The sequence below is a fragment of the Phodopus roborovskii genome, unplaced genomic scaffold (genome assembly GCF_943737965.1).
Source record: "Phodopus roborovskii unplaced genomic scaffold, PHOROB, whole genome shotgun sequence".
NCBI lineage: Eukaryota > Metazoa > Chordata > Mammalia > Rodentia > Cricetidae > Phodopus > Phodopus roborovskii.
Window position 1 is genome coordinate 1,483,905 of NW_026126559.1, and position 23,055 is coordinate 1,506,959.

The window sequence follows — 23,055 nt, forward strand, 5'->3', positions numbered from 1 at the left end:
GAGCGCTTTTCCTGTCTTGCTCAGTCTGCTTTCATATACACCCAGGACCACCTGCTCAGGGGTGGCACTTCCCATTTTGGGCTGGGCCCTCCCACATCAGTGATGAGTCAAGAAAGTGCCCCCACAGACTTGCCTACAGGCCAAACTAATGGCGGCATTTTCTCAGTTAAGATTTCCTCTTCCCAGAGGTTTGGGTCAAGCTGACAGTAACTACCCAGCACACTATCCTTTATTCCAAGAGTCATACAATGGTCATGTTATTACACCAGAGGAAAAAAAATCTACACAGGAATCCCAACTCACTGCACAGGAACACAGGCCAAGGTCAGTGAGACACCATATGATAGAGACAGTAAGTTAGGGCTAGACTAGAGCAGCCTACCATGTGATTCCATGTAGGGATCTGGAATTCCTCATGCAATAGGCCTGGCAGAAATGAAGACATCCTAAAGAGACACCGTGCCTCTTAATTTGACTGTTGAAACAATGGAACACAAAAAAAATGGAATCTTACCAGGAATCTCATACTGAAAGAAGAAAAAGGCCCCAGCCAGAGGGGAACCAATCTCCCAGAAAGAGATTCCACACAATTCTTTTTTACTTACTCGTTTTGTTTTGTTTTGTTTTGAGACAGGATTTCTCTGTGTAGCCCCAGCTGCCTGAGAACTCACTTTGTAGACCAGGCTGGCCTCAAACTCAAACTGTCTGCCTCTGTCTCCTAAGTGTTGGGACTAAAGGCACATATGTCACTATGCCCAGCAAGATCCCACCGTTCTAACAATTTGTCAGACCACCTTAAAGGTGGGCCACTAGCAGGCAGGACCACACTTTGACTGGAAACCTTTGTCCCTCTATTTAAATTTTAGTGCCCAGAACCCTGAAGGCAAACTTTGGAAAAGGGGTTTACCTGGCCATCTTTGTCCAGCTCCCCAATGTGGCCAAATTGAGTAAATCTTTTTCTGTTTTCCACTAGTAATTTGACTTTTTGTTTTTGACGATGGGTGGCTGGGCCTGGTTTGGAGCACATGCTGTGACAGAGAACAAATTAAACTGACAAGAGATTCAATTCTATACAGATTTCTAAGAAGAGTGCCTAGGAAATAGAAATATTTTATGTTTATAAAGTGGACTTGCCCAATTTGTAGGCTTGTCTCAAATTCATCCTCTGCCCCCCCTTAAAAAACGTATTCATTTCTTCCAAACAGAATTATGACGATAAGACATGCAAGTGTTTGTCGCTGGTCCTGGGTTATTCTGTATTTACTAATTAGGCCTTGTTTTTAGTCATAATCGGCTAATCTCAGCTAATCCTCACAACTGCTGCCCTCTCTGTAACAGAGACATGGAAGCATTCAGGACATTAAGAGACCTGCATTTAGGGAAAGTCCGGCTGGTGAATAAAGGGTCGAAAGTAAGGCTACATTGTGTCTTGAAGGCTGTGTTGTGTGGCTTTAGGAAAAAATACTTCCTTGGCGTCAGCATACTTCCCGTCTTTCAAACTGGCACACTAGCTGCTGCCTTTGAGGGACCAGATGATTGGATGCAGAGCGCTGAGCGCCGCGTTCTGCGCATCCTCACACTGCAAGCTTCGCACGTTTCACGGGCGGGGATCAGCGGCGTCCTTGCAGGTTTCCATGACCTCCATGGAGGCGTCCTCGTTCTGCCCCCGACCACCAGGGGCCGCTGTGACAAGGCTCGCTCCCGCCGCTCTAGCCACGCCCAGGGAAGTCAGTGTCCTCACCTTTTAGGAGCCCGCGCCTCTGTGCCTGCGGACGCTTCCCGAGCTCTCGGTTCTGCTACTGTCCACTGCCGTCTTGCCGCCCACCATGGCCCTGCTGCACTCCAGCCGCGTCCTCTCCGGGGTGGCTGCCGTCTTTCACCCAGGCCTTGCGGCCGCAGCCTCTGCCAGAGCCAGGTGAGCCGATCGAGGGATACTGAGATGGAGCGGGACCGCGGGCCTGTCCCTGCCCAGCCGAGCGTGGACTCTGCGGCACCTGCACCCAGACCCGCGCGCTAACACACGCACGCATCCTCACTCTTCCGTGTTCCCAAGGGGGTTCCTGCCCCGGGGCTGAGTGTCCGCGCCCCACGGTGACCCTTAGAACCCCTCATTCCTCCCCTGCATCGCTGGACAGCGAGCCATCGCAATCCCTGGGGACGGGAATTATGGTTCTCAGATGCACCCGGACCCCAGTTCCGGCGGGTGACTGGGGTCCCAGATGGTAACTACGCGCGGTGGGGTGCGGGGCGAGGGGTGAGCACGTGGGCGGCTGCGCCGGGCCAGCCTCTCGCCGATTGGCTATGGTGCCGGCGCTGCGTGTCACCGATTGGCTGTGGTGCTGGGGGGCGCGCATGCCCTTGACCAGCTGCCCTGCGGGGCAGCTGGCCCACTTGTCCGGGTCCAGAGGGTTCTATCTGGCCGTACAGCATGGGATCTGACTGCTGCGTGTGTATCCGAGGGGAATGTGATCACATGGAGAGAGTCTCTCCGGATACCGAGACCCCGCGTTTCTTCCTGCATCCGTGACCTTGGTGTAGCGCATCCTTCCCTTGGTGTCGTCACTCTAGTACCTGGTGACACCCCTCCCCCCTTTAGACCTATCTGGCCTTTGGATGGGAAAGAGTTGAAGTGTGTAGTGTGATGCACTTTATTTGTTTTAAGCCCTTGGGAGATTCGGCTGACTGGGAGCCATCAATCTTTCTCTCCATCTCAGTTGGCCCTTTCGTCCCTTAAATATTTCGTAACCCACTTTGTCGGAGCCAGGCATTGGACCAGCTGCCGGTGATGCAGCTGTGAGCAAGACAGAGGAGTGACTTCACTTTTTAAAAAATGACAAATGTGTCATCTTGAACTGAGATTTACTGAAAGAAAGTTCAGGGCCTAAGTGGAGCTAGTAATTCCTAATTCTTCCCTGAGCCAGAAGAGCCATATCACCCAAGAAAGCAGATTTGAGGCAGTCTCCTTGAGTGCTCCTACTTAGTTTTATACTTGCCTTGGCCTTTCCTTTGAACGTGTTGAGGTAGTCTTCAAGCCAGCAGAACGGTCTGTCCTGTCCAGAGCCACTTTTGGCTCATTGCCAATGTGTGCCCTTTTAAGCCTAGCCACCTGATGAGGAGAATTAGGGAAACACTATTTATGCCACAGATTTGGAGGACAAAAAGGAGTACTTATGGGCAGAAGAAAATCTGCTTTCCCTTTATCTTAACCTTAAAATATCCCTTGTTTTATGTATATAACTGAAAGGCCTAAGATTTGTTTAAACTGCTTGGGGAGGTCCCCCTCCTTTGGGTATGACTGTCTTTTCCCAGTTGGAACTTAAGGTAGGGAGAGCAGAGTCCTTGGCAACTTTGTTCAGAGTTGTATCTAAACACTTACTGCAGTGTCCAGCATGGTTTTTGTTTGTCTAGTTTTTGTAGTTTGAAATGGAGTTACTATGTAGCCCTCCCTGGCTAGCCAGAAACTTACTATGGACACCATGGTGGCCCGGAACTTGCTGCAGTGATCTTGCTGTACCTTCCCAGTGTTACTACACCCAGCTTCCTTCTCCCTTCCTGCACTGGGAATAGAACCCAGGGCCTCTGTTCATACTAGGCAAGTAAGTACTCTACCATTGAGATATAAACCTAGCCTATGGAATGCCTCTCACTTTGCATATTTTAATTCTAAGCCCTTATTTGTGAACAAATGTAGCATTTTAATGTTTTGCATTCTTAGATCAAAATCTGCACATAAAGGAAACCATAGTGCTGCAAAATATGTACCAAAACCACAGTGTTGGGAGGCTGAGACAGGGAAAGTGTCCTGAGTTTGAAGCCATTCTCCTGGGCTACACAAAGTAAGTTTCAGGCCAACCTGTGTTTCAGTGTGAGACCATAAATAAATATGACTAAAGGAATGCTTTTCAGAAGCAGTTTAAGCCTTGGGAAATACAGAGCATTTGAGCTGGAAATGCTTATCTGAATACTTTGTACCTAGCATCTTTTGGTTGGGTGGTCACTGTTGCTCAATGTTTTTGGCCTTGCCCTTCTGTACAAAGGGCATCGGTAGGGATCACTTTGCAGGCCATAGGTTATCAGTTTACCCCCAGAGCGCTCTTGTTTTCATCTAATGCCATTGCTTTCATGTCTGTAATCTTCACAGTTTTAAGGCGTGGGATAATGAGGGACATAGAGAACCTGGAATTTGGTCACTCAGCTAATCAAAGGATTACTGCTCCTGTGCTTAGAATGCTTAAAATTCAGTGTTTTGAAATTGTTTGGAGCATTCTTTTTAAGAGGTATGTGAGAATATTCATGGCTGAGGCTTCTAGAGAATTTATATGCTACATATTTCATGTAAGTGTTGTTCACGTTATTAAACAAGAATGATACATCTGTCCTTGGGATTAGGGGCAACTCTGTCATTACTTAAGGACCCTCTTTAAAAGTGAAAGTTGCTTTCTGGAGGTTTGAGTGTCCTTGACATTCACAGTATTCATTTCACTCAGCAGTTAATGACAGTGATGTCCATAGGCAGGTGGCTGCATGGCTTCTGTCTGAACTGGAGAAGAGAAACAACCAAAACCTATTTGAATTGTTTCAAAGTTTGTATTTCTTCCTCACAGCTTATAGCAACAGTTAAAAAGAGTAAAGGGAACGATTTTTTTTTTTTTTTTAAATTCCTGACCTAGAGCTAAGGATGGGAAAAGATGATGATGTCACATGAGAATGTAAACTAATAACAATAATTTTAAAACCAGAAAGGCATGCATTTGACAACAAATGCCTATGACCATATGCTGTTTTAATTCCCTACATATTGGTCTTCCAGGACTGCATACCAGTAGCTAAATGGTGACAAATGACAGTGACATTGGAAGTAATGCCAGTTAACAAGCATCAGGTCTCCACTCTGTGCCTTGATCTTCTGAGTGTGTCATTCTTACACCAACCCTGTGAGATAGCTATGGCTATGCCCTTTGAACAGATGAGATTTGGAGTCATTTTTCTTCACTTCTCTTGCCTCTCTTTATTCACACCCTTCTTAGGTGGTAAGCTGTTTGAGTCCCTGCAGTTTACCCAGGGCAGGCTGTTAAAAGAGACCTTTGAAAGAAGTAAAACCCTGGGAGATCCCAAGCCAGATAACTCTGCTCTTGAATAACAGAATTAGTAACCCACCAAGCAAAGCTATGGAGGCTGAGTTCTCCTGTTGGGAGCCCCACCCGGCCATGCTGAGCCTGCCAACCCCATTATTCATGGAGAGTGAGGCTGGCTGGTGAGTACTAACTGGCCGCAGGCTGAGAGGGACATTGCTAAGAGGGAAATCCTAGTGAATAATTCACTGTGCCTGCTGAAGCATTTGGCAGAGACTAGATGAATGATTACAGAAAGAACTTGAGAACTCAGCCTAAGTCACTTGGAGTCTGGCTTCTGTAACTTCCAATTCCTGTGCAACTTGCATACCTTCCACCATATTCATAAGCCTGTGTTGCACGTACTTTTCCTCCGAAAAGCCCCCTTAACCCTGTTTTCCTTTAAGGAGGTTGGTTGGCTTTTTCTGGGTCTCCCCCAAAGTATACTCAGTTCCCTGAACCAAAATCATTGAATCACAGCCAGGCTGCACTGTTGATATCTCCCTGCTGGTCACCACACAGCTAATCTGGTGGGAAGGAATTAATGTTTTACTCTTAACAATCCTGTCTCCTAGCACAGTAGCACACAGCAAGTTTATAATCATTAATTAAATTAAATTAAGACAGTGGTTCTCAACCTGTGGGTCAAGACCCCTTTGAGAGTTGTATATCAGATATTTGTATTACTGTTTATAACAGTGGCAAAATTATACTTAGACGTAGCAATGAAATAATTTTATGGTTGGAGGGATCACCGCAACATAAGGAACTGTATTAAAGAGTTACAACTTAGGAAGGTTGAGAACCACTGCCTTAAAGACTTTGTTTATATAGCCAGGCCTAGTGGCCCACACATTTAATCCCAGCAGTAAGAGTCAAGCAGATGTCTATGAGCTCCAGGCCAGCCTGATTTACAGAGTGAGCTCCAGGCCAGTCAGAGCTACATAGTCTGGCACTGTTTTAAACAACACACACACACACACACACACACACACACACACGTACGTACGTAATTACCGCACCAGGGGAACTAGCCCATCCAGTTTGGACAAACTTTAAACACTGGTAACACTTCATAGCTTTTTTTCAGTTATAACCAGGGACCACAGTTTGGCTTCTCCCACATTCTCTCAGATACTTGCTTGCCATCCTGGGCCTGTTAGGAAGAAGAAAGGCTGCTCTGACGACAGCGAGGTGGTGACAGGAACACACATCGACACTGACAGACTCACTCTCACCCCTGGAGCTCTTGCAGATGTGGCCTTTGCTGTGAAGGAGACAGGAACCCCAGCTATGCAAGCACATACTGCGCTCTGAAATCAGTCTGCCAGGATCATAAGGAATGTCCCATACTGTGATATGTAGTATCTTTGCGGTTCTCACGATACAATGAGTGTTCATCCCTCCAGTAGGCCCACACTACTATTTTCAAAATGCAAAGATAGCCATTGGAGGTGAAAACTTCACTGTCACAGGAGGTTATAAACCAAAAAGAAAGAGGGAAAGAGATTGAACTAAGATTCACCATCCAAGTTTGGCCTCCTCATACATCCTTTCATAATTGAAACACACAGATATTACTCAGGTGCTGGGATTATAAGCATACACACTTACCTAGCAGATCAAAAGTTTTCATAGCAATACTAGGTGTTAGTTAGGGTAATGTGCATGGGTTTCTTTCGTTGTTTGTTGTGTTTTGTTTTTTCGAGACAAGGTTTCTCTGTGTAGCTTTAGCTGTCCTGGAACTCGCTCTGTAGACCAGGCTGACCTTAAACTCACAGAGATCTGCCTGCCCAAGGCATGCACCACCACCACCACTATCACCACCACATGGTTTCTGTGGTTCCTGTTTTCACATGATTAATAACTTACAAGTTTCTCAGTTTTGGTTTCCAGCACAGTCAATATTAATTGTTCCAGCCCACATAAACAGGAGCTCTGTGAGGAGCTTCAGCTAACCAGTCAACTTGCCTACACCACCCACTGCAAGCTCAGGAACTGTATTTATAGCCAGCCAGACAGTGATCCCAGCAGAGAGAATAGTGGGCAAGTGGCCTCACAGTTCCAGGACACCCTGGGGTGAGAGGGACAGAAGAGAGCACTTAGCCCACAGGACCGAGTAGACTAGCTCTTCTAGCCAAAGGCTGATGCTGCATCTACACCTATGACTCCAGCAGACTTCACGGGCCTCTCTGTGTCCCAGTGTGAGGACTAAGGCTGCCATATGCTTGAGGGAGGCTGCCATTCTCTTGTGCTGTTTGTGTAACTAAATCTCAGGTAAGGAAGAAAAATTAACAAAAATTCTTTGGATTCCTGAAAGTTTCAAGAGTAAAAAAGAATCTGGAGCAGCCGAGCATTGGTGGTGCATGCCTTTAATCCCAGCACTGGGGAGGCAGAAGCAGATGGATCTCTGTGAGTTCGAGGCCAGTCTGGTCTACAGAGTGAGTGCCAGGACAGGCTCCAGAGCTACACAGAGAAACCCTGTCTCGAAAACCAAAAATAAATAAAATATACTTAGAAATCAATGTCTGTCCAGTCACAGAAATTATCTGTGTATCTACCAGGTGAACAAGCCATTAATTAACACATTGAACATATAATTGTTCCTCAAACCTGATCATGAGAAAATATCAAAAGGGGGTCCTGACCTGTACCAGGCTTTTTCTTTCGGACCACCAACCAGCTCCCAAGTCATGACATGGACACTTAATATTAGGTCTGAATGCTTGGCCTTACCTTAGTTCATTTCTGGCTAGCTCTTTTAACTTAAATTAACCCGTGGTGTATACTGGTCATCAAAAGCAAGGAAACTAAAACTGTCAGAACCAAGAGACGCCTAAGAGGTGAAATATATTAATGAGAATAGGAATAAGTACTATTGAAATTAATGTTTTCCCCAATAATAATTCATCTTTCTTAATGTAAAATTTTAATCATTGTTTCTCTTAATATCTTGAGAATCTCATACATGGGTACACTGAATTTTATATCACTTACAACGCTCCCACTCCCCACTTCAATTCTTCCCATGTCCCTACCCCGTTGTTCTCCTTCAATGAACTTAGAAACATTTTAGGAATTTGAGTTTATATAACTAAGACTTTGGTAAGTAACAGTAATTTAATTTTTATTCAAAACAGCTATGCCTTTTACTTGTTTTAAATATTATCTAATACAGCATTTGTTTTTCCTAAACTTATGCTGGTTGAGGATGAAACAAGCTGAAAAACAAATTTTAAAATAGCACATTCAAAGTAGTAAAAATGTGGTTTCTCATTTGCCTGGAAATTTATGTCTTGAATGCTGTAAGTACCAAGAAGTATAACAAAAGCCTGTTATTTCAGGATGTTGTAATCTAGTCCATCAATGCTGTGGAGAGGTGAAAAACATGTCAGTTAGGTCCTTAGTCTTTCCACAATATTGACACATGGTGAGGTTTGTTTGTTTTAAGCTGCAGAAATCCCTGTATAAGCTCCAAATTGACAGAGGCACAGAAGATTTTAAACAAACCAAGGAGTTGGACATGTTGTTCAACTGGTAGATTGCATGACATGCACAAAGCCCCAGCAACTACATAAGCCAGACATAGTGGTGTTTTCTCTCTCTCTCTCTCTCTCTCTCTCTCCCCCTCTCCCCTCCCTTCCCCAGTCTGTGTACATGCATGCACATGAGAGATTATCAACTCTTACCTAATAAACAGTAGACTTCTGACATCCTTCTATACACTTCCTTAGAATGCTTAGCACATAAAACTGATTCAGTCACTGATTGCAGCCACTAGCCTATTGGCCACATGTGAACTAAACAAAATTAAAAGAGGATATATAAGAAAGCTGAGAAATGATCCGGGCGTTGGTGGTGCACACCTTTAGTCCCAGCACTCAGGAGGCAGAGGCAAATGGATCTCTCTGAGTTCGAGGCCAGCCTGGTCTACAGAGCTAGTTCCGGACAAGCTCCAAAACAATTCAAAGAAACCCTGTCTCAGAAAGAAAGAAAGAAAGAAAGAAAGAAAGAAAGAAAGAAAGGAGGGAGGGAGGGAGGGAGGGAGGGAGGGAGGGAGGGAGGGAGGGAGGGAGGGAGGGAGGGAGGGAAAGCAAGCTGGGAAATGGATATTGAATGTTCTGTTACATCTTGTGGTTTACCAAGAAACAGGGAAAGATGAGGGGCACTGCTTTAACAGTATAGTCACCTGGCTCAGGTGACTCTAGTGGACATCAGTGGGTGACTGTTGAAGTGGGGCTGAGGAAACAGCTCAGTGGGTGAAGTCCTTTGCATGTAGGCATGAGGATCTGAGTTCAGATAACTAGCACCCTTGTAAAAGTTGGACACAGTGGTAGATGTCTGAAACCTTGTGGTGTGTGCTGAGACAGGTAGAACCTGGGGCTCACAAGCTACTTGAGCCAAACTGGTGAGCTCCAGCTCTAGTGAGAAATCCTGTCTCCAAAATAAGGTGGAGTCAGGCTGAAGAGACACCCAGTGTTAAGAGGATGTGCTTCTCAATCATTAAAAAGGAATTCTGATCCCAGCATGGACCTAGCTGGCTATCCTGCACAGAACTTGCTGACTAATGAAGAAAATGTAAGCCACTCAACTTTGGCCATAAGGATAAATACTTAGAACACAGTTTAAAAGTATACTGATTTAGGAATGTGACAGTAGTAAGCTCTCCTCTAGGGTTGTTGATCTTACACATCACAGATAGTTGGCTAGATTTATAGTACCAGGTGTGAATTCCCTCCTGTTGACTGGACAGCTGTTGATTGCCCCAAGATACAGCACCATTATTGCATCCTTGAAACTATCTTTCTGTGTTGGGTGGTTTTATCCTGGGTAGGGCTACAGTAGGATTGCTTCTCTCCCTTGGCAGCTTGCATAGCATTTTAGGATACTTTGGGAGCTAGTCACCAGGAGGAAGCTTCCAGACCAGTTCCACATTTCTCCAAGCCTTGTGCCTGACATGGTATTTTCAACAATAGGGCCTTCCCTTCAATTTCTGAGAAGCAACCAAGGACAACAGCAATAGCCATATCATTTTGGGAGTCTCTTAGACTCCCTTGACCAACAATCTGATGTAACTTTTTCCATGCCAGGCAGTGGGACTTTCGTTGGCTAGTCTAATGCTCTTGAGAAACATGGTCACCCAAGTCTGTTCTCTCTCTCTCTCTCTCTCTCTCTCTCTCTCTCTCTCTCTCTCTCTCTGTGTGTGTGTGTGTGTGTGTGTGTGTGTGTGTGTGTGTGTGTAAATGTTAAAACATTCTTAAACTCCCCATTTTCCTCCATTTCCCCCTTCATGGTGCCTGTGTCCCATCCCCCTCTCTAGAGTATACTCTCTCCTTTGCCCACGTGGTCTCTTTTGTCTTCTGTGGTTTATGTGGTAGCCCCAGGTTACATACACATATAATGATTCCAAACTAGACCAAGCAGTGGTACTGCATGCCTTTAATCCCAGTACTTGGGAGGCAGAGGTAGGTGGATCTCCGTGAGTTCAAAGCCATCCTAGTCTACAGAGCAAGTGTCAGGAGAGGCTTCAAAGGTACACAGAGAAACCCTGTCTCAAAACAGACTAACAAAGATTCCAAACTAGGAATCACAAATGAGAGAACAGGTGACATTTGTCTCTCTGGGTCTGGGTAATCCCATTTATAATATAATATTTTCTAGTTCTGCCTGTTTACCTGCAATTTCATGATTCGTTATTCATTAATCAGTTGAACGAAATTTTTCTTTTCAACCTGTACACGTCCTCTCTTTCTGTGCCTGTGTTGAAAATACTGATCTCTAGTCTCTGGGGGCTTTTGTGCTATTGGATAGCTGCTCCCTGTGTTTGTAACCTCTGTGTAACACGTGCCAAAATGGACCTTTGGCAGATTGGAGACATATCTGGCCATAGCTCGTGTGGCTTGACATAAAATATTTTTCATTTCAGCTCCTGGTGGGCCCATGTAGAAATGGGACCCCCAGATCCCATCCTGGGAGTTACTGAAGCCTTCAAGAGAGACACCAACAGCAAAAAGATGAATCTGGGAGTTGGTGCCTACCGAGATGATAACGGGAAGCCTTACGTGCTCCCCAGTGTCCGGAAGGTGAGCTTGGCACCTGTCCTGCTGCCACAGGGTATGGAACCTGAAGGGATCCAAAAGGAACAAAAGGCATGCATGCTGGCCCATTCTCAGTGGCCCAAGTTCTGGTTCTAGCACTGGCTTTGTGAATCACCTGGCTTTTCTAAGCTTTTATCTTTCTTAGCTGTGAAAGTAGATCATAGCCACATAGTCTTCTCCAAGGTCAAAAATCAGGCATGGTGCCTAATCCTGCAGGGTACAAGAGGAGCAGCCAGCTGTGGATGAGGCTACCATTGTTATTTTCCATCTCTCTCATCTTGATTGCTGTGGTGAAATCCATGTATAGAGGCATGTGCTGTCTACCCTTTCTGCTGAAATACATAACTTCTTTCATCCTCTACTTTTGTTTCATTTTTATTAATAATATTTCCATTAGTTTTAAAGTTATTCAAGGCTGGAGATACTAGATGTGGTAGAGTGTTTCCTGGCATGCAAAAGGCTCTGTGTTTGCCCAACATCACAATAAAAATCCTAAAAGTGCCTGATTTTTGATCTTCACTGAACTCTGCCTACCTCTGCCTCCCAAGTCCTGAAATTAAAGGACTGCCCCACCATTGCCTGGCTTATTTCTTAAGATATATTTATTTGCCAAGTGGCCACGCCCAGATGAGCAAAAAGATCATATTTTTCCCAAATAGTAACATCTTAAAGTGAGGGGGTTGGAGTGTGGATGGATTTTCTTCTGACATTTACCTCATAAAATATTTGTTGTCATCACAGTAGTTGAAGCAGGGACAAGAAACTAAAACTTACTTTCTCTTCTTTAGGCAGAGGCCCAGATTGCTGCAAAGAATTTGGACAAAGAATACCTGCCTATCGGGGGGCTGGCAGAATTCTGTAAGGCTTCTGCAGCACTGGCCCTGGGGGAGAACAACGAAGTGCTAAAAAGTGGCCGGGTAAGCCGGGCAGGGCTGAGCTTCCTATAGCCTGTGTTCATACCTAGTGATTTAAAACACCAGGGAATGTTAACTCAGTTTATATGTGTGTGATGACTGGGGTGGCCACATTTACTAATAACTGCTTTCTAGATGGGAAATTTAGCTATATCAATTATCTTGAAAATTGGACAGAATTTGGCCCAGTTTGCTGTTGGTGCCGATGAGTTTCATCTGTTTATATTGAATATGCATTAGAAATGCCTGTAATTAGTTCCCACGTTCACTGTTAAGCTTCCAGCTTGGGCAGGAGAAGCAACAGGGAACCAGCCATGAGTAGACTGGGGGCCAGGCAGGGAAGATGTGTGGCTGTCTTCTATTGCCTTGTCACAGCCCAGGTGGGCATGGACAGAGAGAAGACCATAATTCTAAAAGATGCACGAGCAGGCTGGCTTACTTTATTTTGTAAGAAAAGAAGGAAAATGTGTCTTAATGAATACCCTTACATATTTATGTTTCTGCCTAAGCCTAAGACGTAAAAATATATATAGAGAGAGGCTATATTAATAGCTCACTGGTGGAATGCTGGGCTGGCATGTGCAAAAGCCCTGGGTTCACAGAAAATAAAAACAAAATAAATTAGACTAACACTATCCTAATAGACTTGTTGACTGTCATTGTGTAAAGAACCTTGTTCAGAGGCTCCTTGGGTTTTACATATTTCTAAAATGGTGCCTGAATGTAGTGACTGTGTGCATAAATCACTCCTTTGGCATATTGAAATGTCCCAAAATTTTCCATGTAACGTGGATGGTTCTAACAAAGCCATTCAGAATTCACTTCTAAAGGGTCAGGTCAGCAATCTGACTTAGCAGATAAAGTGCTCTCTGCACAGGCTTGATGACTTGAAATCCATGTCTAGAACCCACATAAAGGCTGAAAGGAAGAACCAGCTCCAGAGAGTTGTCGTGTACATCCCTGCCATAGCATGTGCACGCCCCCACCCCATACACACAGCACAGATAACTAAATGGGGTTGGAGTGATGGCTCAGTGGTTTAGAGTACCTGTTGCTCTTTCAGAGAGCCCAGCTTTGATTCCAACAGCACGTATGTGGCAGCTCACAACCATGTGTGACTTCAGGTCCTAAGTTCCAGGGGATCTGATGCCTTCTGACTTCCTGGAGCACCAGGCATGAACATGGTGCACATATAAACATGCAGACAACATACTTATATAGAGAAAGTAAATAAGTATCTCTGTAAAAATAAATAATCAAGGAAATAGCTACAAGAATTAAGCTCTACAGTGCAAAGGGTAGAGCAACTGACTCTGTGTCTCCCCAACAGTTTGTCACCGTGCAGACTATTTCTGGAACTGGAGCCTTAAGGATCGGAGCCAGTTTTCTGGTGAGTGAAACTCCTTCAAGAGAGAACATTAAGTTAAGGTCCTGTGTGTGGCTACTCACCTGATCGGGCTTCCTCTTTCCACAGAACTGGCAGGTTTCCAGTTCTCTGGTTGGGGAAAAAAAAAAAAAGTACTGTGGAGAAATTATAAGGAATAAAGTGATGAGTCAGCAAATTGAGCATGTAGGTGGGGACGGTTGTTTGTTTTTTATTCATTTTGAAACAGGGTTTTACTATGTATCTGTGGCTGTCCTAGAACTCACTTAGATTGGCTTCTAATTCACAGAAATCCACCTTCCTCTGGCTCCCAAATTAAAAAACATGAGCCAATATGCCCAGCACAGCATGTATCATTAGTAGGGAATATGTGCTTTAACTTATTTAGTCCCCTTCTTAGTTAGGGTTTTTATTGCTACATCAAAAGCACCATGACTAGGGCTGGAGAGATGGCTCAGAGGTTAAGAGCACTGGCTGCTCTTCCAGAGGACCTGAGTTCAATTCCCAGGAACCACATGGTGGCTCACAACAATGAAATCTGGTGCCTTCTTCTGGTGTGCAAGCATGCATGCAGGTAACTGTATACATAATAAATAAAATCTTTTTTTTTTTTTTTTAAATGACTAAAAAGCAAGTTGGGGAGGAAGGGGTTTATTTGACTTGCACTTCTATATTGCCATTCATTTTTGAAGGCAGTCAGGACAAGGACTCAAACAGAGCAGGGTTCTGAAGGCAGAAGCTGGTGCAGAGACTAAGGAGTAATATTGCTTACTGGCTTGCTTCCCATGGCTTGCTCAGCCTGCTTTCTTATGGATCACCAGCCCAGGGCTGAAACCACTCACAATGGCCTGGGTCCTCTCCCATCAATCACTAATTAAGAAAATGCCTTACAACTGGATCTACCGGAGACCTCCCCTCAATTAAGGTTCCCTCCTTTCAGGTAACTCTAGTTTGTGTGTCTAGTTGACATTAGACAACTAGCACAATCCCTGTAAAGGATGCTAAATTAGCAAGGCCTGCACAGGTGTTCATCTCATAGACAGAATAACTTAAGCCTGACTCCCAACCCAGGCCATCTTGCTAATGTTAGGAGGAAGAAACTGTCTCAAAAATACTAGCATCTTGTCCTTTCTTTGCCCTCTTTCTTCACTCCCTTTCATCCCATCTTTCAGCAAAGATTCTTTAAGTTCAGCAGAGATGTCTTTCTGCCCAAACCATCCTGGGGAAATCACACGCCCATCTTCAGGGATGCTGGCATGCAGCTACAAGGTTATCGATACTATGACCCCAAGACTTGTGGATTTGACTTCTCAGGAGCCATAGAAGACATTTCAGTAAGTGTGACTTTCCAGGCTGAACATTTAGTATCTCCCAGCTGGTTTCATTTTCTGACTCCCAGGTCTCTGTTCCCTTCTCAGCCATCAGTGACCTGTAGCATGTCAGCTATTTCCTTTAAAGCTACACAGTAAAATCTTGATTGTTTCTCTTTAGAAAATCCCAGAGCAGAGTGTTCTCCTCCTGCATGCCTGTGCTCACAACCCCACTGGCGTGGACCCTCGTCCAGAGCAGTGGAAGGAAATCGCGGCAGTGGTCAAGGTGAGCAGGATGAAATGTCAGTAACTTATTGCTTAACCTTGAGTCTTTCCCAAACCCACACAAGGATAAACTGCCAGGAACAGGTTCCCCCTTTGCAAAATTAGCAGTTTTATAATAGATGATATGTAGACAGCTTGAAAATAGTTTTCATCCTTCAGCCTAGATGTAGTAAGTTCTGATAAAACCTTCTAACACTTGTCTTTGGCACAACAACTGTTCTAGCCCCAGAGACCCGCTGGTGGCCCTTCCATCTGTCCTGGTTGGTGGCTATTTGCTCATCCTTTTAAGCACGTCTTCATGTCCCCGCCCTTTCTTGCTACTTTGCTCAGCATTGATTTTTAGAAGAGCTGGCTGTAACAGAAGACACTGTTCGAAATCCCTAGAGAGAAAAATTTCCCTGTCTTCTTCTGCCCCCATTCTTACCTCATCCATCAAATCTCAGCTTCCGTAGAATGAGACACAGAAGGACCCAGCAGAGAGCACTTTTAGATATAGGAATTATCAGAATTCTACTAGTCCTGCCCAAAAATCATATCCCAGACCACTGTGGCCTTGGAAGTGTCTCCTGCACCAGAGATTAAGGTTCCCTTTTCTCAGTGTTTGTTGAGGAACCATAGCCATCAAAATATTTAAAAATAATAATAATAATACTTTAAAGTATGTTGATAAATTAACTCTGGAATTCAGACATCTTCCCTACTGCCATGTGTGGAGAAACTGTTGACTATGTTTGGATGAACAAATGTGGTCCATGATAGCACATGTAATAACAGCATCTGTGGGTGCTTTTCTCAAACTCTGCTCTTCTTGTTCTTTCCCAGAAAAAGAATCTCTTTGCGTTCTTTGATATGGCCTACCAAGGCTTTGCCAGTGGTGATGGTGACAAGGATGCCTGGGCTGTGCGCTACTTCATCGAGCAGGGCATTAATGTTTGCGTCTGCCAGTCATATGCCAAGAACATGGGCCTATATGGTAAGCTAGAGGACCCAGTGTAAGGTGTGTTCTGATGAGCTCAACAGAGAGCTTGGGGAGGACACCACAAAGCAGAAAATCTAGAGGGACAAGGTAGCTCCTGGATGGGTGTGTGTATGTATGTGCTCACTTGCATGTAGCACATTAGTGCGCTTGTTATATGTAGTCTTCCTAAGACAGAAAAAGTGTACTGTAGGTTTTCTTATCCATATCTTCCATGTCCTTAAATTCCTGTGGCAAAAAAGAAATGGGGCGGGGAACAATATGGCTCAGCAGGTAAAGGCGCTTGCCACCAAGTCTGATGACTGGAGTTCAACCCACATGGTTGAAAGAACTAACTCCCACAAACTGCCCTCTTGTCCTTGCCCATGTTCATGCCTGAGAGAGGGAGTGTGGATTAAGAAATGGCAGGTAGAAAAATTACAGATACTAAATACAGAGATGAAGGATAGAGTTGGGAGGGTACTCCAGTGAATACTGGGGAAAAAGCCCCCAAGTTTATTACACACAGTCTTTATGTACAATTAAAAGTGGGGGAAGGCAAAGAGACTCCCTTGCCAAGATACAAAGAGCAAGCAAGTGTAATTACCTTCTCAATACCCAAAACATCAGGTAACCATACCCTAAACCAAGTATCCTGTTGTCAAGGTAAGGTAGGCAATAGCCACACCTTAGGCTAAATATCCTGTTGTCAAAGTAAGACATCTATTAGATACTTCTTAGGCCAAACACTCTGTTGTCAAGACAAGACATCCATTAGTTTAGCCACACCTCAGGCTAAACATTCTGTTGTTTAACCTTGAGAGAGCCATAGTGGATTTGGACTCTGACCTTAAGTCAAGGTGAAGTGGAGCCATCTGACCTTCATTCTTTGACCTTCCCATGTGCACAGTGGTATACCACTCCAACTCCAGAAATAGAATAGTTAAAAAAAAAATTTTTTTTTTTTTTTTTTTTTTTTTGATAATGTTAGACATGGTGCCATACATCTTTAATCCCAGTACTTGGGAGGCAGAGGCAAGAGGATATCTGTGAGTTTGAAGCCAGCCTGGCTGTAAATCGAAACCTCCTCCCCCCCCCCCCCCTTTCTCGCCCGGTGCACGCTCATGCGCGCACACACACACACACACATTTGAAAAGAGACCTGAATACTTTCTATTTAGTAAAGGCTGTTTCTATTAAGAAACTATTGGGCAGGGTGTGGTAGCTCATACCTGTAATCCCATCACCCTGATGGCTGAGACTGGAGAAGCACCTGTCTATAAGCCTGTAATACAGAGTGATACTCAGTCTCAAACATAATTACTGTTGTGGTTCTTCTGACAGAACAAATACCATGTAGCAAATTTCCTCAATGCTTGTTTGAGCATCCTAGGAGACAGTATCCACCCACTGCCTTTTCAGGTGAGCGTGTGGGAGCCTTCACTGTGATCTGCAAAGATACGGATGAAGCCAAACGAGTGGAGTCGCAGCTGAAGATCCTGATCCGTCCCATGTATTCCAACCCCCCTCTCAATGGTGCCCGGATTGCAGCAACCATTCTGACCTCCCCAGACTTGAGAAAGCAGTGGTAATGATTCCTTGCTGTTCCATGCCATCTGGTACCTCACAGTTCCCCATGTGGAAAATGAAGTAGAGGCCTATGCATTTTGTTGGCACAGCTAAGTTATTTCCCCATGAATTCAGAAGCAGCAGCCAGCCTCTTTTGGTCTATAATCTCTACTTTTAGTAAAGCCTGCCTCCCCTTAAAATCGAGTTCAATTGAAGTACCTAGCATAGGAAACCTCTTCTAAAAGATACTTTTGTTTGTGGTGCTGGATGGAGGTCAGACCTCTGGTTTCATGCCCAGAGGCAAGTACTCCTCTCTGCTGTATCCCCAGCCCCTCCCTGCACTATTCTCACTGGCTAACACTGAATCAGTGTTTCTGTGCGCTTAGGGTTTTGTTATCTATATTTAATCTCAGTGCCTATTCTCTAATGTTAATCTTTTTAAATAACTTTTTAAAGACTTATTTTGGACTAGAGAGCTAACTCAGCATTTAAGAGCACTTAACTGCTCTCGCAGAGGACCTGGGTACAATTCTCAGCACCCATGTAGTAGTTCAAACCCATTCATAACCCCAGTCCCAGGAAAGACCAGTCTTGGCTATAAAGTGAATTTGAGGCTGTCCTGGACTTCATGCCATCCTGCCTCAAAAGCAAAAAACAAAGTAGTGTTCGGGGAGCTAGAGAAGATGGCCCATCAGGAAACACCTGGCTGATATTGTAAGAAGTCAGAACTCGGTTCTCTGGCAGGAAGGGGGTGGCTGGGTTTGGCAAAGTGAGCAATGTAGGGTACACAGGTCACATGCTTAGTCCCTGTAGGACCCAGGTCTTAAGAATAAATAAAGTTGAGTAGCTCTTGTTGCCAAAAATTAAAAACCTGATCTCAAAGGCCAGAAGTAACTATGCTCTGGCCAGGAGTAACCTGTGGTGTGGTGAAGCCAGGAATGGCCTGTGTGTGGTAAAGCCAAATGTCAACTGCTTCTTTCTGCTTTTTATTTAAGATAAGGTTTCTTACACACTGTAGCCCAGGCTGGTCTCTAACACAGCAATCCCTGCCTCCGCCTCCGCCCTCCACCTCCTAGGTGCTAGCTTTGCAGGTGTTCACCACCATTCCCAGCTCGGTGACTCAAAAATACTATTTAGGCAGGCAGTGGTGGCATACCTTTAATCCTAGTACTTGGGGAGCAGAGATAGGCGGATCTCTGTGAGTTTGAAGATAGCTAAGGCTACACACAGGGCAACTCTTGTCTTGAAAAACAAGCAACTAAACAAAAATCATTTAGTCCTTTGTTGGCAGTTGTAGGCTCTGATGAGGCCACCCATGTTGTTGTCATGGAGAGATTGTTGATGAAAGTGTACATAATGCAGGAGAAGTGTCATTATCGTGGTCCAGTTGGCAAAAGCCAACCAAAGAAATCCCTGAAGGGCATGGGAATGGATATAGCTGGCAGTTCTGAGAAAAGGGAAGACTTGAGAATCAAGCAAGCTGGGCTGTCTGCACACAGGACTGTCCTCTTCAGTCCCAGACAGAATTGGCCCTTTCTTCTCAGTGGCCCTCCTTAGTCCAGAACCGTTCAGTGCTGCCTTGTGCCACCATTTAAAAGTTTGGCCTGTAACCTCCATTGTAACCTTCTAAGAGCTATAACCACATCTCAGTCCTCAGCACCTATTATATATGGCATAGACCATGTAGGCTTATACTATCGTCTTCGTTATGAAGGCAAGACTGTTTACTTCAAGGTTAAAATAGTGTCATGTTAGCCAGGCCGTGGTGGCACAAGCCTTTAATCCCAGCACTCTAGAGGCAGAGTTTGAGACTAGCCTGGTCTGCAGAGTGAGTTGTAGAGCAGCCAGGGTTACACAGAGAAACCCTGTCTCAAAATAAAAAAACAAAAAAGGTCATTTTACTGTTTAACCCACAGCTTAGCCTTCCCATTTTCAAATGATATTTAAACTTTCCTCGGTACTCAGGTATGTTAAGCATAAAAGTTAACCTATCTGGGGCTGGAGAGGTGGCATAGGTGTTAAGAGCATTGGCTGCAATGCTGGAGGACCTGGGATCAATTCCCAGCATCTACATGGTGACTCACAACGCCCTTAACTCTTGCTCCAGGAGATCCAACACTCTGTTCTGGCCTCCAGTGGCACCAAGCACTCATGTGGTGTATACACTGCAGGCAAAATGCCCTCACACATACTTTTTCTAAAGTTGCTATACAAAGTACTTACAATAAAAAAACAGAACACTTAAAATCATTGTTCACCACCCACCGACTGTGTGACCCAGTTAAGGACTGGGATTAAGGCATTCAGGAGAAGAACTCGAGTGAAACAGAATGCTTGGCCAGAGCAAGAATCCTGTCTCTTTCCTAACAGGTTGCAAGAAGTGAAAGGCATGGCCGACCGCATCATTAGCATGAGGACCCAGTTGGTCTCCAACCTGAAGAAAGAGGGGTCCTCCCACAATTGGCAGCACATCACCGACCAGATCGGCATGTTCTGTTTCACTGGCCTAAAGCCTGAGCAGGTGAGTAGGCTCTGATTCTCCACAGCCAACCAGTAGACAGCAGACCTGTCCTTTAAGGGTAAGCCAGAATTTGTCAGCAGTCACCTACAAATTTGTTTCCTTAATCTTGAGTCCATTTAGGAACAGGTGGCAAGCGGTGCTGTTCCCGGGGTTGGTGGTGGTGGTGGTGGTGGTGCTGTGTTGTTATGAGATCATTAATGTTGCCCAGGCTGGTCACTTAGGCTCCAGCATCCACACCTCACCCTGTACCTGGGACTGCAGTCATTGTCACTAGTTAGGGTGTGTGTCACCTCCCTGGCCTTATTTTCTCCATTATTACTTGTTGTTTGTTTGTTTGTTTGTTTGTTTTTGTCTGTACCCCCATGGTGTTGCAGTCTTCTGAAGTGCATACCTAGTGAGAGAGGGGTTGTTTGTTTTTTATTTTTTGCTATTTTGTTTTGTTGTTGTTTTTCCAGCTTGCTGTTAGTAGTGGCTTGGGATGGAGGGGACTTTTGTGGGGTGTTCGGGTTTTTTTGGCTTTTTGTGGTGCTGGGGATCAAACCCAGGACTTTGCCCATGGTATGTAATGGCTTGTTTGCGTGCTGGTGCATCAAGGGTGAGGGGAAACGGCTGCTACATGAGTGAATTCCAAGTCTGCTTAGTCTGGGTTTTTAGTTTTGGTTTTTTGCTGTTTGTTTGTTTGTTTGTTTTGTCACCTGTTACACCTTGGAAATCATAATTTTACTTTAATTCCTTAACATTTATTTTTCTTGTCTGGACGCGCGCACATACCATGGCATGTGTGTAGGTCAGAGGACAACCTTCAGGAGTCAGTTTTCTCCTCTCTATACAAGTTCTAGGGATGAACTCAGGTTATGAGGCTTGGTAGCATATACCTTTACCTGCCAAGCCATCTCACGGGCCCCATCATCCTACTTTAAAAATAGCTTTTTTTATTCTTTTACTCTATCTAAACACCAAAGGGATGAACTCAGGTTATGAGGCTTGGTAGCATATACCTTTACCTGCCAAGCCATCTCACGGGCCCCATCATCCTACTTTAAAAATAGCTTTTTTTATTCTTTTACTCTATCTAAACACCAAATTCTAGTTTTAAGTGAGAAAATTAAGATTTTGTTATTTTTTTGTTTTAACAAGTTGGCTGTTCTGTGCCATCAAGGCTGGAAACATTTCCCCACTGGGAATAATTGTCAGCTTCTTTTCTCTCTACAGGTGGAGCGGCTAACCAAGGAATTCTCAGTCTACATGACAAAGGATGGCCGCATCTCTGTGGCAGGGGTCACCTCTGGCAATGTGGGCTACCTTGCCCATGCCATTCACCAGGTCACCAAGTAATTTCCAGGGTGCAAAGGAACAGAGACCACCTTTGCGCTCATGAGAGTTCACGTGCAGGATAAGGGGTGGGTGGGTGGTGGTGAGTAGATCGTGTTTCCAACCACAGTGCATAACACTCAGCGACGGAATGTGTTCCTCGGGCAGAGGCCTCCACGGCTGGTGTCTGGAACTTTGGTGGCTCTAAACCAAACTCTCCCTTATCCCTTTTGTCTCCAACTTTTCTGAAAGAGTTTACACATGCAAGAAAATCAAAACACCAAAAACCCTGTCAGCCATGGCATTGGAACGGAAGCTTTACTACTGAAGCATCCGTTGGTATCGGGGCTCCCCTGTGGACCCAGCTGAGACCACTCACATTAGAGGTTGTGAGAAGGAAAAACCTAGTTCTGTCATCAACAGTTGTCCTGTCATCAACAGTTGTCCTTGTGTTTGTCCTCCCAGTATGGAGCAACTGTGTCAACAGATCACATAACAGAAATTGTGCTTTACAAAACCAACAAGTCTGTTGCTGTTGCCACTTCAGCGAGGACAGTAAATGATGTTGTGTCTGGTCAGCCTGTCTCCTCTTGTCATTGTTGTTCTATAGAGTTTCAGCCCATTCTGCTTGATTGACCATTAACCTCATCTGTCAGGACTTACATAGTTTTCTGTTCATGCCAGAACCTCCTTTATCAGCAAGAAACCGTGGAGAGTGGGGACCTGCACTTTATTTCAGTGTCCCTTCAGTGATTGATTGGCTCCTGGGATGGGGCTTCTGCCCAGCTGGACCTCTTCCTACATCCTGGCTGCACAGCCTGTCTCCTCATATGAGTCAGACAGTGCAGCGTAGGATCAGGAGATATTTTGGGGTTTGTGTGCTGCCAGCCCAGCTCAGACTCCACCCTCTGGAAAGATAACCACCATCTACTCTAATTATGTAGACTTAATGCCGCCTGGTTTCTCTGTTACAATAAAATTACTGTAGACCCACCCAGCCACTGTCTACTTTTCTATTTAATGGGAGGAAGGGGTAGGAGAAGATCTATATTCTTAAGTGTGAAGTCATGCCTAGCTAACTGTAAGCCAAAAGATTTATCAGCTTTCCATTCCTGACTAGAAGTGCATCTTGCTCTTCATCCTGCCTTTCAGCTGGTCTGGTCCAAAGGTGCTGGCTTAGACCTCAGGAGACAGGAGGGTGGAGTGTGACATTCTTCACAAAACTGGGGGAAAAAAATAAATAACCAAATTTATATGGAAATACTAAAGACCACAGAGATAAAAGAAATGAGAAAAGAAAACAAAAACAACTACCAGCTGTATCATAATACTGATCTCAAACTATGCAACATAGTAATGCTATGGCAACAAAGACAGCATCATGTTGACAAAAAAACAGGCCAAGGGAACAAAACAGGGTCAGAAATTAAGGCCTTTTGTGGGGAGGAGGGGTTGGAGAGATGAGACAGGGTTTCTCAGGACAGCCCTGGCTGTCCTGGCTTAGGCATCCAGTTTTTGACAAAAATCAAAAACACACAGGGATCTGGAAAGACGGCTCAGGTGACAGGTGCCTGTCATGAGCCCTGATTTCCTAATT

At 44.8% G+C, this 23,055-nt stretch overlaps 1 protein-coding gene across 1 annotated transcript; it reads left to right on the forward strand.

Annotated features, from left to right (window-relative positions):
• The first annotated feature begins 1,747 nt into the window (after window positions 1–1,747).
• Got2 (glutamic-oxaloacetic transaminase 2) lies at window positions 1,748–21,539 on the forward strand. The gene is made up of 10 exons (XM_051201881.1): window positions 1,748–1,915; window positions 11,038–11,194; window positions 11,998–12,126; window positions 13,454–13,513; window positions 14,680–14,841; window positions 14,999–15,103; window positions 15,925–16,075; window positions 17,480–17,645; window positions 19,997–20,147; window positions 21,360–21,539. The coding sequence occupies exons 1-10, from the start codon at window positions 1,827–1,829 to the stop codon at window positions 21,480–21,482; spliced, it is 1,293 nt and encodes a 430-aa protein (XP_051057838.1). The 5' UTR covers window positions 1,748–1,826; the 3' UTR covers window positions 21,483–21,539.
• The last annotated feature ends 1,516 nt before the right edge of the window (window positions 21,540–23,055 follow it).